The sequence below is a fragment of the Triturus cristatus genome, chromosome 3_1, assembly GCF_964204655.1.
Source record: "Triturus cristatus chromosome 3_1, aTriCri1.1, whole genome shotgun sequence".
Taxonomy (NCBI): domain Eukaryota; kingdom Metazoa; phylum Chordata; class Amphibia; order Caudata; family Salamandridae; genus Triturus; species Triturus cristatus.
The window spans coordinates 492,178,799-492,194,101 of NC_140583.1; the positions used below are offsets into that span (position 1 = coordinate 492,178,799).

Genomic DNA, 15,303 nt, shown 5'->3' on the forward strand with positions numbered 1-15,303 from the left:
AACAACCTAGCCATAAAGGTAAGATGGTGATCTACATGGAACCTGAAAGTTAGATGTCTGAATCCCTACAGTCCATTAACTTTTCTCCAAAGGAAGCAGAGTCATTGTCCACGTATGTACTGCAGCAGCATTAATAAGTCTGGTATCCTGGTGCTTTTCACAAAGCAAGATGTCTTAAGCACAGTGGCTATACCATTAAGTGATTCCACTGCTCAATATGCAATCAGACTTCAGCTGCACCTCTCTGATGAGGCCAATTGAGGCTAAAAACTTCCTGGGTTTGACAGTTTTCTCATCTACAGGAGACCTGGCCTGAAAATTTGCTCAGGACTGGTCCTATCAGAGTGGGACCGAATCTGATATGCAGATGGCTGGTCTTCGTTCAGGGCGGCATAGCGGGTAACACTGTGGAATGCAGCATGAATAATTATCAGTGGTTGAAATTAAGGCATTTTATACATTAATGTTTGTGTTTACTGGTGTTAATAAAGACACTAAAGGTTTTTTCTCTACCTCCTCCATCATTGCATGATAGTCTGTACAACTTTAAATGACACACAGCGATAGTATCACTGTGGAGGATTAACTTTTGGGATGCTTAAATGCAAGTGCCTGTGTAAAATCTGATGTTTTAGTTAGGAGACTAATCAACCAACACTTTCTGACCTTTTTAGATGAAGAAGAGATCAGATTTACCTTATTAAAACCCCTTTTTTGGAGATAAATTTAAGTGCACAAAAAAATGATTAATAATTTAAAGCTAAGAGATTGCTTGTTGAAACATCAGTAAGTGCAATGAGTGTACGTTCTTCATTTCAGTCCAGGCTAACGTGCTCTACAGCTCCATCCACAGGTGTTCTGTTTCTGAGACAGAAAGGGTGGGCCTTATGAGCTCATACCAGATATGAAGTGACAATCCAGACTTCTTCTTGGTTACTATGGATTCCTTCGATTAGGTACAGTGAGGTGAGATGGAACAAAGCATTATTTATGGACCTTAGTAATTAATTTGAACTGGTATTTTTCTGTAATGAATATTCTCTGACTTTAACCCTCAACCATCTTAAACCTACTCTCCATTTCACAGCCAGACTACTGCCATTAGCTAGGAAGTTTGATCACATCACCGTGATCCTCATCAACCTATGGTAGCTTCCAGTTAGGTCCAGAATAAAATTTAAACTGCCTTATCTATCCAACTTCCTCAAATGATCTGCTGGTACAAGAGGTTTCAATAGCAAGAACTCTGCTCCTGGAAAATTCGAAATTCAAGAGTGCACATGCACATCTTCATTCTTTCTCTAGAATTACCACTCTTTTATAGAACTTGCTACCAGTGACCAAAACACAAAACCCATGCTTCTGTTGTTCAGGCAGCATCAGAAAACAAATTTTCATACTATATCTAAAAAGGATCCCTAACTCTCCCCGCTTTGTAGACTTTGGTCTTCTTTGCTTCAATTAGCAATACCTCAGTTTTTTCCATAAGCACATATGATTATTTAACACAGCTATACTCTCTACCGCCGTTGTACATAGGCTATCTTTATATGTCATTATTAACAATAAGCCCTATGGCATCTGTGAGCAAACATACTGTTTGACTGGTATTCCATTTTCAGACTTATCTAACCTAGGCTTCAGTCCACCACTGTTTTTGACTCCACTGTCTTCTATTCTCATTTGCAACATCTATATTTTGTCTTCCTTTCACTCATGTACACATTAATATTATTAGAGTTGTTGTTACGCACAGTGCCCATGTACTTTTAAGTGAATGAGAGCTAAAAAGATTGCATTTATAAATACATAAGAGAGTAAATATAGTCGCAAAACGTGTTGGCCAATACCAGATAACTTCACATGCCTATGAGGGTTGGAGGGGTTTTAATTAGTTTGAATAAGATGATGCGAGTTGTAATTTCTGTCATTATGAAAGGTAGGGTCAGTATCATTAATCTGTTACCAAGAGGCCAGTTACATCGATTAGATTAGAAAGAGTACTTTTTCATCTATTTCTAAATTTAGGCCAGTAATTCAGAAGCTCTTGTGTGCCAAACAGATGTCTTCTCCGCCGCTCCCTTGTTAAAACATGTCCGCAAATGGAGACTATTATTATTTACCACACTATAAGAGAATGAGATTATACTGCTGTCATTATTCGGAAACGTTTTGTAACAATGATAAAAGAGTCCTGAATTGAGTTCTAAAGTTTGACCCATTATCTATCCATCTATCCATCTATCCATCTATCCATCTATCCATCTATCTATCCATCTATCTATCCATCTATCCATCTATCTATCCATCTATCTTTGCCGCAGTTGCAAATTTTCCAAATTTATGTTCCCATTCTTTTTAACAGAATCAACAGTAAAAAGAAGTGACAATTGATTTGTCTTCATAAATCTGCAAAGCAAGTGAAAATATGTTAGTAAAATCAAATATTACAGTAGCCAAAACTGTTAAACATCAGTTCAAGATAATGTTTGACAACACTTTCTTGAAACAAAACAACCTTGTAGCAGACACGGTATCTGAATTCCATAAACGGCAACTCTCTGCGAATCCACAAGCATTCCCCCATGTGGGAGGACATTCAGATTTCTCACTATTCCTTTTTAATATCTGTGCTTATTTTATCCTTTGTAATGCAATCATATTGGCTTCTTTCTATATACATACAGGTCAGACCAAGACCATCCAGATGGTAAGAAAAGATCTGGTTGCCATTGTAGACTATTCTTAATCTAGCCTTCAGCTGAGATGTGCTACAAAACACTTAAACTAAATATGTTAAACTAAACATAGACTAAACCAAAATACCGGGTCATTAAATTAGTCACCATTATGGAACATCCATTTCTGTACAGCTTCACCTGGGCCTCCTTAAAGTCAAATCATGGTAGTGAAAGATACATAGATTAAGTTTAATTGCCAAGTGACTAAGATGTTGCTTGTGAAGGCTGTTTAAATCCAGATTTGCTCATCTGGAGGTCCAACTTTACCATTCCCCCTAGCAAGCTTCTATAGTCAATGCCATTCCATCATCTAGATTAGACTGTTGTTAGGCAGTGTACTGAGAGATTGCTGCAAATTTAAATTAGAGACTCCAGCTTATACAATTGCTGTTAAGACTGAAAAAGAGGCCTTTTATTGAACTAGCTTTAAAAGTTTTACGTTGGGTCTTTGTTCAAGACTGTTTAATACACAAGTCCCTATGCCTGGCTCCTAGTGCTGGTCAATTGCTTCTCTCATTTATTTTTCAATTTCCTGGCCTGGCCCGGCTGGTTCTCATCAATATAATAACTCTATGGAACTGATTTTCCAATTCACAAAAAAGCCCTATGATGTCTCATTTTCTCAGGCAGCGAAAATAGTTTCCATTTGAGATTTGCAAAGCATGAAGATTTCCTGAATTTCTGAAAGCATTATAATCGTAGCTTCAACCACATTAACACTGTGACGTTTGTCTTTTTTCTTTTATGAATTTCTATCACACCAAAGAACTTCACAGTGTAAATCACATTTTTAAATCCCAAAAGCATTAACATAAACACTTACCCTTCCTTGGGAGTTCAATGTCCCATTTGAAATACACTGAATGAGTTTCTTGCCTACCGATCCAAATGGATTATTTAGTGGGAGCAAACTCATTAGATTCTCATATCCCAGGAAGCAGACAAGATTTCCAAGCCTAAAGAGACCATAACACAAATATGTAATTTTTATCCCTGATTAGGTTGATCCTCTGAAAGCAATTATACACAAGGAAAAATGTTTGCCATTTTCCTCATATGTAAAAAATGATGATATCACCAAGAATAGTTTAAACAAATACTAACAAATTATATATAAATGAAAAGTACCAATTCACAGATACAATGATATGTGTGCTGGGCTGTGTGATACAGTTCCTCTATGGTTACAGCATATTTGTGGTTAAATCCAAAGGTCCACTTGAGCAAAGTTTCTTAATTAGTCATAGTTTTGTAATCATTATTCAATTCATTTTGGTTAAAAATATTTATTAAGAGTGAGCATTTCCTTTCAAGAAGTACAACAATAAATATACCCAGTAACAATAGGTGCACTGTAAGTTAGTGCAATATGCCAGTTAGACACAGACGTTCCTCTCAGCATTGACTGGTTGTGGATGACATAATATCATAAAGGAGTGAGTCAAATGTCAGAAAGCCATTCATACAAAAAGAAGAGCTTTTCATTCTAGGAAGTTTTATTGGAGAAGCAGGAAACGTTCATTACAGTTATTGTGGCAACCATTACACATGGTTCAGGCTAGACACACAATCATTGGGAAATATGGTGTCAGAATCACAGTTTTTAAACAACATTTCATGAGATATGTACAACTATTATAAACAATACTCATGATCAGAATTATTAAGTTAATTCAATTGAATTCCGGGCACAGAAAAAATTTGACATGATGTATTCTAAATTTAAATCTCATTGGAAATTCAGAAGCGTTTCCTGCAGCTAAAGAGAATTTCAATTGATAGACATACAGAATGTTTACATTTAGTGAACAATTCCTATATTATTGATTGTACAAATCGTGAAGTGCTTTTTTAAGATACAGAGATTCTATAGGAGAACGCTGACTTAACTCATTAAGCAGAGAGAAACATATTACACCCTGTACCACTTTGGTTGATTACAGTAGTCTTGTGGGTCTGTTTTAGGGCTTCAGTTCCTCTAAAAACACAAGTAAGTCAGATTCTGTGTTTCTATAATGAAGCAAGGTGCTTTTCAATCTGAGCTTCAATTTAATTTCCAACCTTCTAAGGAGAAGGAGCTCTATCATTTTACATCTGTGAGAACCAAATAAATTGAATGCAATGTCACTGCCTTCATGAGGTTTAGCACAGTATTAGGCACTGGCATGTTTGTTGTCTTTCTGTTTGATTATCATGACATGATCTAATATTCTTTACTTGAGAGATAAACTGTATCTCCACGCAAATAATTTTCAGCACCGGCAAATAGACGCATAAGCACTGATTATATATGAACAGCTCAGGAAAATGCTAATATTGTATCAGTCTTTCACCACAATTTATTGTTCCTAAACTATTGCACACAAATTAGCAGGCATTTCAATGATCAAGGAATAATCTAATCCTGTATTTGTAGTTTTTTAGAGAGTGATGATATCTAACAAAAGATGCTTTGTTAAAAGTCAAAGACGTGATCTACTTCAGAAGTTAGAAAATTCCAAAGACTGCATGGTATTTTTCACAGCTCACTATACTGATTACTAACTTGAGCCATAAAATATGTGAAATCATCAGGTTCAACCCTTTACACACAGGATGGTAACTAGGTTTTCTTTTGTCTATTTTTCACATTGACAGGTGCATTCTGCAACAAACTGTATTCTATCTACATCATATTCATGCAACTAATTACTTAAGCTCTCAATAAACTTGAGGTCCAGATACACAATTAGTTTTAATCTAAAGCTGCACTTGTTCTCATTCAGTTTTCAACATATCCTTCTGGTACATAAGGGCCTCCATTTCAAATGACAAAAATGCCATTGATAGTGAATCATCATGTGAAAACATTCTCAACAGTGTTGCAAATTTGTCCCAGAGGCAACATTTTCCTCCCACTATACCCATATAACACATAAACATTGCTATTCTGAGTTTCTTTACTGTTGATATTTGCAGTTTTGCAAGTTTTAGTTGTTCCATGTTCTCATTTTCTAATAGAAGACTGTAAACTAACCCATTGTGGGATCTCTCAAATGGTTTTGATATGCGTTGAAGCCTGTTTATCGGCAATAGAAATTGTGTCATAACTTTTGTATACAATTAAGAAGGTTCCTCCTTTATTTGCCAGCTTTACAATATTATTTAGATCATTTAAGAGACCCTCAATCATGCCTCAATGCTGTTTACTGAAAACTATTGGGCATGTTTTCACTTGCTTTCTCAAAATTTGTGGATAGCCACTTTTCAAACAAAGCAATATTATTCAAGGGAAACTGGTGAATCGTGATATTTGTTTGTGAATTCAGATTAACTATGAGAATATGCTAGAAAAAGACACCTAAAAGAAAACCTACCTTAAAGCAATTTTTTGAGGCTAGAAAGAACCGTAACTACTATGGTTAAATTTGACAGTGTCAGTCTTTTCATTTTTTGGAGGTTGCTAAAAAGATGTTCTAAACTAGATTTGCTGTAGAAAACACATTTGTAAATATGAAGGATGGCAAAGAGAAACAGTGATAGCACCGGTGGTAGGAAGCTTGAAGCCAAAGATGTCACTCATTTAACATTCATTGAAGTCAGATATGAAAAAATACTGAACATACATTGCCATGTTTTATGTTGATATCAAAATTATCAACTTTCTATTTCTTATGGTTTGCAAGATATATTTTCAGAAAGCATCTTTAAGAACAATAAATATACCATAGTCCTGACGTACATTCGTTTTTTTCAATGGTTACTGTAAAGTCAAATAATTTGAATGCAAAAGGCTGAAATTTTTAACAACCAGATCTGATATTTCTTGAACTCTTTACCTCTATTTATTATTTTTGTTAAGTATGGCTAGCATCTACAGTCAGGCAGGACGAGGGCAGCAGACTGCGCTTGGAACCATACCGCATTTATCTAGCGGCCACCTGCCTTGACCTAAGCTACACTGTGGCCTATGAGTAGGGGTTGATTTATGGATTCCGACTGGGGTGAGCATGATATAGATACCTAGGATCTTTTGTATTACAACTAGGGATTGTGAATAATAAGCCTCTAGATACCCACCATAAGTCAGGGTCTGGGAACACAAATTCTTTGGTCTTGAAGAAACTCTAGGTATCCAGTACTGGACCGACACAGCGTGAAACATGTCGACCTGAATAGTGAAACGTGGATAGTTCACTACAAACACACTCACTGAGTAGTGGCGCGTCTTAACTTAGCGTGCACTACCATATCTCGGTTTTTAACCTTACTGAAGGATTTCTGAATAAAATGTAATTTAATTTCTTTCAGGTAATTTTAGATTACACTGGTCCACTCTACATACGATACCCCACACACCCACATGCACCGTCATGGCTGATACAAGAAAGGATCTCTGACAAAAAGCTCTCTTGCCGGGCCCGTGGAGCATTGCAGCGGGGGCCTCACGAGGAGCAATACGCCTGATGATGAAACATAACACCCAAATGGGTGAGTGAGGGCAATACTTCCAAATAAGGAAGTCTCCCCCTAGAACCATATTTTCCAACTGACCACTTCTTTACGCTCTTTCATAAACCTCTTCTATAACTTCCCCTCTTAGGAACAAGTATCAATATTGATTATACGAGCCAACAGCATGAATGACTAGTTGCTAAATCCTGTAATTAACTGCTATGACATAGCAACAGTTAATAGCAAAAACGTTCTCCCACTGTTCCTACATCATAAAGGATTTCCAGGCTGCACTGGCTGGGATCTCAGCTTCTGGAATAGGGGGAAGGAATGTCTCGGAGAGTAGTGGGTATAGGTGGCAAGAGGCCAAGTGCTTTGTTTTAATTTGGGACTGGGAGAGAGGGCATGTTATCTGTAGCTCTCCCATTATTCCTCTGCCCATGTAAAGCAGCTGGAAGCAGGGGCAGATGATTTTGGGGGGCATAATCAACATAACTTCATAGATGGGCATAAAGTGAATTACGGGGATGTTTTTCCATCAGTGTTTTGAGTGACATCAGAGACAACTTGAACTTTGCTCTCCTTGTCTATTTGATGTCACTCAGAACCTCACAGTGGAAAACACCCACGTAATTCACTGTTACCATTTATAACTCTGTAATACAGAATAAATATAATTGCTGTATATAATCTTTTAAGTACAGCCTATATGCAAGTAATCAAAAAGGAATACAACAAATATGCCCCATCCCAAATCTTTGCTGATTATTATAGACCTGGTGCCACTGAATTTAAATCGCTTCCAATGGACAGGGTCATCAAGAACACTACCAGAGACATTTGCGAACTCTCCTTGAGAAGGTTAGAAAGGAATATATCATACGATTAAAAAACTACATCTCCAATTGAATGAATTAAGAACGTAACAATTTTTATGTTTTTAGTGGATTAAACATTTCAAATGGTGAAAACGTTTCAGAAGTGCTGAAAAGAATGAAACTCGTTATTGGAGCAATACATTAGTGCATAGTACAAGCACTTTTACTATGGTTGATGTTTAGTGGATAGTATCTAAGACCAGGAATGGGGCACCTACGCTTCAAGCAAAACAAACTCAGATTTGGCATCTTTTTCTTTTCAGTGGTTGTTTTAATACATGGAAAAAGTGTTTACATTATTATATTCAATATGACTATAAATTCAAATTTATGACACTGGTCTTCAAACTTTTTGATGCTGAGACCCCCCTGTCAAACATTTTTAGGCATAAGGACCCCCTCCTGACAAAAATTCTAGAACCATTCTAGAATCATTTTTACGGTGGGTAAATAATATTAGACAGTGTTTAGCAAACCAAAAGGTTTGTTGGTAACTGCTTCGGTGTCAGAGGCTTGCCACACAGTTCAAACAAAAAGACGCCAAAAATAATTACTCAAAAAAACACAATGGTACTTTATTTTTCAAAAACAAAACACCATTTGACAAAACTTATTTGGTTGATAACACCTTCCTGAACTAATGTGATGGGTGTGCAAAGTGTTTCTCCAGAGAGACGGTCAATCTGTGGTTGCACCTCATTAGTACCAGTTTAACACCCAAATATATCAATAACCAACAAAAAGGGTACTAGTCCAGCTTTGCAAAGGACCTTCTAATGCGCGACAACACGTGTTCTTGCTTTTTAGTAACTTTTGAACTGGTTGAGCCAAGAACAATTTCTTTATTTAAATCAGCAGATAATGCAGCAGATGTTGGATTATGTGGCAAATGCCCTGGCCGCACAATCACAAAATTCCAGTGGCCCTGGGTATAATGGCTGTAATGAATGAGTTGCAACTTTGGGGCACGGGCATCCAAGGAGAACCATACTAAATCTCATGGGATGCTGACAGCTCAGAGTTTAAAGTTGCATGGAACAGGAGGTTGCGGAACATCATTCGTCATAATTAAGACATACCATTTACAATCATTATTGATGAACGGTAAGGTCCAAGTATGATGCTTTGATTAATTCCAGGGGAGGAAGTGGTCCCTTAATCTTCTTTCACACTGTTTTTCTAAAAACGTTTTTATTTTTAACATTTTGAAAACAGATGCTTTTATTTCAGCAAAAACTGACTCCTGCTAATATTAGCTTGCTGCTTTTGTTGACTTCAGTCATATTCGGGGGGAGGGAGCTGGACGGCCTTGAGAGTCTGAGCATGCGGGAAGGGTCAAAAGTGTGGCTAAAATCAAAATATTCTGTATGTTTTTAGGTCTTTTACCATCAGGTAACTACATATCAAATAAAGGGCAACTTAAATGAAAAATATACAAATAACTAAATAAAGCTTGCTACTCGGTGGGAAATGCACTATAGCATATTATGAAACCTCTATTAGTTAATGCATTGTAAAGGTCTGTGTGTAACTAGAGATCCAAAGAATTAAATCTTGGTTGGGGCAGTGGAGAGTAGTGATTTGTGTTTTTTTAGTGCTACGAAGTCACAGCCTCTGACAGAAAGCACTGTGAATATGTAAGTCGCTATTTTATACTTGCATTACACACAGGACAAGATAAACTACTACAAATTAAAATCACACTCTTCACAGCTCAGTTGTTAACTCTTTTCACTAACACTCAAAAAGTATAAAACTTTGTCATCAGAAAGCTTCCAGTGATTCGATCAATTAAAGCCAGTACCAGCTCCCAAGCATCCGTTACATTTGCAGGTTACCCCTTACATTTGCAGATTAACTTGTAGCGCAGTTTGCATTTCTATCAGGCAAGCAGGCACCCTGTCAGGAAAGCTTGATTAGCTGCCTGACCGGTTTTGGCTTCACAGCACAGGGCACTCCCTGAATGACACTCCAGCTAAAGCATTTTAACTATTGAAATTAACCGTTTGGGAGTGGTTGTTTTTTGCCAAAACGAAAAGCAAAGTTTTGGATTACAGGCAGAAGTGAGGCTGGGGAATATGCGCTCCCCTTTCCAGGACTCCGTGGCCCACCTTGGGGTCGTGCCCCACAGATTGAAAACCTCTGTCTAATGCATTTCCACTAAGAAGTTGACCCGAGTTGAAATGTTAGTAATTCTGTGTTCCTCTTGTAATGCAGAATTAATTGATTGATTAAATTGTGCCGCTCCACCGACATACTTAAAGTATGCAGCGGTTTCTATAAGTTAGAAAGCACTGCATACTTGTCAGAGCCCATGAATACCCTGCAGTAATTAACTTTTAATCACTACAGAGTATTGAAAGGGCACTGAGTGATATATGGCATGGTTTCTAATCTTTAGAAACCACTGCACACTGCACAGTGGCCTTGAATACTCTGCAGAGTATTGTAAGGGCACCGAATGATAGATGCAGTGGTTTCTAAAATTTAGAAACCACTGCATATCCCATAAGCCGGTGGCCTTGATACTATGCAGTGATTAAAAGTTTAATCACTGGAAAGTATGTAAGGGGTGAGCGCTGAGTGATATGCAGCGGAATGTTTGGCTGCGCTATTATCATAACGCAAAATGCACCCTTGCATCCATTTTTAGACGCGAGGGTGCATTTTGCGCTATGAAAATAGCACCACATGCCCACTTTGGCCCGCAGCGGAATTCTGCTGAATCTTGTGGAATTTGAATGTAATTCCACGTGATTCCGCAGAATGAAAATCAGCCAATTCTGCCCACCTCTACTAAGAAGGGTCTTTAGAACCCACAATGAATTTTTTTATATATATACATAATCCAATTAATTTGATTGAGCAATTGAGGGACTAGCTGAGATTCTGCAAGATGATTCATGTGTTGAAGTCACTATCAATGATTTAACAGATCATGTCATGAATGATGTAATATGTGGGGTAATTAGCAGTACATGGCGAGGATGCGAGTTACAGTAACTTTAGGGCACAAGCTCTACTTACTAGAGATAACAATAACTGGTGAATTTCAGTGTTTTTTTTAGTTTAAAACATTAAGTTGGCAGTGAAATGTTCACCTAACTATTACGTCCCTTTCACCTTAGGTTTTTCAAGGAAGTTCTAGAGTTTGTTTTTAATGTAAAGTAATACTTAATTACCGTACATCTGCCAACCCCAAACCACGCATGGCATTCATCTGTTTACAGAGTGGGTTTGGCCACAGAACCTGGCCTGGATCCAGGAACAATGTCCCATCCCAATGCAGGTAAGCAACCCCACGTCACATATGGACTTTGACCGAGCACGACATGGTATTGGGATCCGGGCCTTTCCTGCAGCTAAGCACTGTGCTCATCCCCCTACAAGCAAGCTATCTCATGCAGCACACGGCCTCCGAAAATGGCCAGCATGCAGTTCTGCACATCCAGGCCGCACACAGGTAGACCTACTTTGTCAAAGAGTCACAACACCAAAATATAAAAAGTGGGCCTATTGGGTTTATTGAAGGGCGAGCATATAAATTCATATAAATACAACCTAACATCTTTGTCCAAAAATCACCAAATTATTAAATTAAATACATATCATGTAATTCATACAATGGAATGTTTATTAATTATAAAAAGGTTTGATGAAGTTTTAATGAAAAAATTATTAACGTGTCTGTGCAAATCTTTCTTTTTACATAGTTTATATGATTGAATTTAAAAAAACCCAAAGAAAACAACATGTCTCTGCGACTTTCTTTTAACATTTTCAGCCCATGAAATGCAAACATAAAAACAGCTAAAATAGGGCGTTTGCCATTCAGCTGAAGAGCGTAGAGTTCCAGCTACGCGTAATTTAAATAATTAAGAGACCTACCGAGACAGGGAAAACCTTCCATGATCTCGAATTACAAACCCAGATCCGCCAAGACAGACCCAACCCTGCTCCTATAACTTGTGCCCTAAAGTATCTATAACTTGCACCCTGACATGTACAGCCTTGTCATCAATTATGTCATTTCAGATTTTGCAGTCACTCTATCAATGATTTCATAGATCAGGTCATGAGTGATTTAATATGTAGGGTAATTACCAGCGCATGGCAAGGGCTCAAGTTATAGTTACTTTATGGCACGAGCTATAATTAATAGAAATAACTATAACTTGTGTCACTGAAATTTTCACTCCACTGTAACTTCACTTTCACCTACGTTTTTTTCTGTGAATTTTTAGAGCTTGTTTTACCGTAAAGTAATATTGTTTTACCATAATTTATCCACCCTCAAGAAGTGCATGGCTTTCAGCCAAGTACAGCATAGGCTTGACTAAAGGGTCTGTCCTACAACCAGGCCCTGTATCTGACCCCTCGCAGCAACCCCACAACGCGCACGACCTTTACCTGTGCCCGGCGTGGGGTAGGGAGCAGGGCCTGTCCTGTAGCCAGGCCCTACACCCAACCCTCCTGCGAGTTAAACCCCTAAAAGCACGGTCCCTCATGCGAGCACACAACATTCTGGCCTTCTGCCGTGCACAGCCTGTGGTTGGTTTTGCAGGTCCGGCCCGCACTCAGGTTGACTTATCGAGTTTGTCAGAGAATCACAACAACAAAATATAAAAAGTGGCCCTATTGACTTTATCAAGGGCTAAGCATAGCAATCCAATTTTTTTTAATCAAATGTATATTTTAATAATTCACTCAATGTAATGTTTATAACAGTGATTATTATAAAAATATTTCATAAAGTTTTAATCCAAAAATATCAACATGTCTGTGAGACTTTCTTTCAGCATAGTTTTTATGATTGCATTTTGGGGGCTGGAAAATATTCAAGAAAGACTCCAAGATCTTTTTTTTAAAATTGTTTTTAATAAAACCTTCATGTCTCTGAGTCTTTCTTTTACCATTTTTCACACCACAAAATGCAACCATAAAAACAAGTTCAAGATGGCCTTGCAATCCAGCTGAAAAGCATAGACCTCCAGCTTGGAGTGAGTTAAAAAACATATGGTAAGTTCTCCTGGGGTCATGGATTTCTTAATGTGGCTGGGGGCTGATGTGCTCCCTTCAACCCCTCACAACATTAAAGACATGCTTGGTTGTGCCCCTGCCCCTTCTAGGGACATCTCCAAGCTAAAAGAAAACATGTAAATAGCATCATAGGGAGCTCCTTGATGGAGCAGTGAATAATAAACTATTAACCCCGGCAGCCCACTTACTATTGACTTTTTCACAAAAGAAATATTGTTCTGGGAGTCCCGGTGCCCACCTGGGACACCCACGTGGGTATTATTAGTTGGGGACCGCAGAGGTAGCACCACTTTTCTATTAAGTGGGTGCCCGGCTGCCCACCCTGGACACCCACAACTCTATTTTTAGTTGAGGCTGTTGAGGGACCCACCAAGCCCCAGCCAGCTTCTCTTGCTGAAGCTGGCTTTTTTAAAGTTTTTGGTGGGTGCCTTGGTACCCACTCGGGTCACCCACACTGGAGAGGCTGTTGGAAGTCGCAGAGGAAGTACAAAGGCCCCCAAGACCCTCAAGACTCCAGCTGTCTCTCCATCCAGTACCATACTGTGTAGTGGCAGGAGCTGGCACTTTCTCTTTGATCCTGCCTGGACAACAGCAGCATTTTATACTGCTCCTGATGGGCGAGAGCAAAGTTGAGTACCCTGCATGGAGGTGTGCGGGCAAGGTATTCCCGTAGAGTCTGGGCAGGGCCTACCCACACTCTCCCAGGCAGGACCAACAATGGCCTAGGGGGCGGTCTCCATTGGACACTGTGAAGTATCATGCCCCAGGGTATAGGGTTCCCGGAGCCGATACAAGCACAGGGGGGATGGCACATGTCTGTAATTGCTTCTTCAATAAAGCAATCTTTTTTTTTTTAAATACAGCCCGTTTTCCTTAAAGGAAAATGGGATGTGTTTCAAAAATAAAAATGAAAAGTTTTCTTCAGTGGCAGTGGTCCTTGGGAGTCCTGCCTGCTCTGAAAAAAAAATTTCACCAACATTCACAAAGGGTCCCTTGGGGACCTCTTCGCATTTAACAAATGGGTTACCACCAACTCAGAGTTGGTGGCTACTGCAAATGTTTTGCGACCGCATTTTGGTCACAAAACATTCACACATACCACTTGGATTTGGTTTTAGGAAGGGATAACCTGCGGGGCGTGGGCTTGGCGCATCAAGATGGCGGTCGCACTCTAAGAGTGCTCTGGACCCCTCCGTCATCCGCGCCACGATGCATCATCATCAGCCCTTCTACAGCGCTCTGCTCTACCATTGCAGCCTCCACTTCAGTCAGCGCTACACGACGAGGTGTCAGATGCTATTTTACCTGCACACGGAGGGGGATCTCTGCTCCGGCCTTTGGCGTGCCTGTGCCTAAGATGGCAACGACTATGCCCTGAGGCTCTTTTCTCCAACAACACCTGGCAGCACGGCATCAATCGGCTGGGGGCAGAAATCCCGGCACTGCACTCCTGTTCCCCTGTTGAGTCCTCAACATCGTGGAGACTGGGTGCCGAGTGGTCCCGCATCGGATCTGGGGAGCAACCTTCCTTCCCCCATCCGGCCGTGCCCTCCGGCACCAGTGGTTTGGCTTGCGGCACCGGAGTTGGAGACCCCTGCTGAGGCTCACGACAGCCGGAGGATCGTCCACTAATTCGAGCGGCGGGGTCCCGGAGCCTGCATCCCTTTGGCCACGCCTGGACCTGTGCCTGTGTCCTTAGAGACCCCCACCCAGCTGCTGGGTCTGAATCCGTTGGCTTTGGGGCCCAGGGCGGAAGGTCTCTGGGGCACTCCTGGTGGCCTGAGCTTGGCGCAGCTGCTGAGACGGCCTGCTGGGCGGCCTGGGCCCGATACTTGACTTTGGCTGGACCGCTGCCGCAGCCGTATTCTTCTTCGAACTCCCACCCCACCTTGAGGCGGACGTGCATCCTGCGGCCTCCTACCGGCAACCCGGGGTACAGCTGAATCCCACGGGGCCTCTTTGGAGCCCCAGGTCTGCTGATGGCGCCGGTGCCTGCCTGTCTGACCTGCCCGGTGCCCTGGATGTGGCCTCCCTGCCTGGATTGCGGCCGGTGGGTCCTTAATCCTTTGCGAGGTCGCAGTGCCTCCCACGATCCATTGCCTGTGCCCCCACGGTGTATGGTTGGGGCCTACCTGCAACGATTGGCTCAGATGGACGCTGCCAGTGGCCGGCCGCCCCACCTGCGACTGGTCTCCTGCCTTTGAGATATC

At 40.3% G+C, this 15,303-nt stretch overlaps 1 protein-coding gene across 1 annotated transcript in view; it reads right to left on the bottom strand.

The window, feature by feature from the left end:
* STRC (stereocilin) overlaps positions 1-15,303 on the bottom strand; it is a 378,265-nt gene that overhangs the window by 242,524 nt on the left and 120,438 nt on the right. The window contains exon 9 of the mRNA XM_085646154.1: positions 3,565-3,697. Coding sequence (XP_085502280.1) covers positions 3,565-3,697 — 133 coding nt within the window. The remainder of the gene's footprint in view (positions 1-3,564; positions 3,698-15,303) is intronic.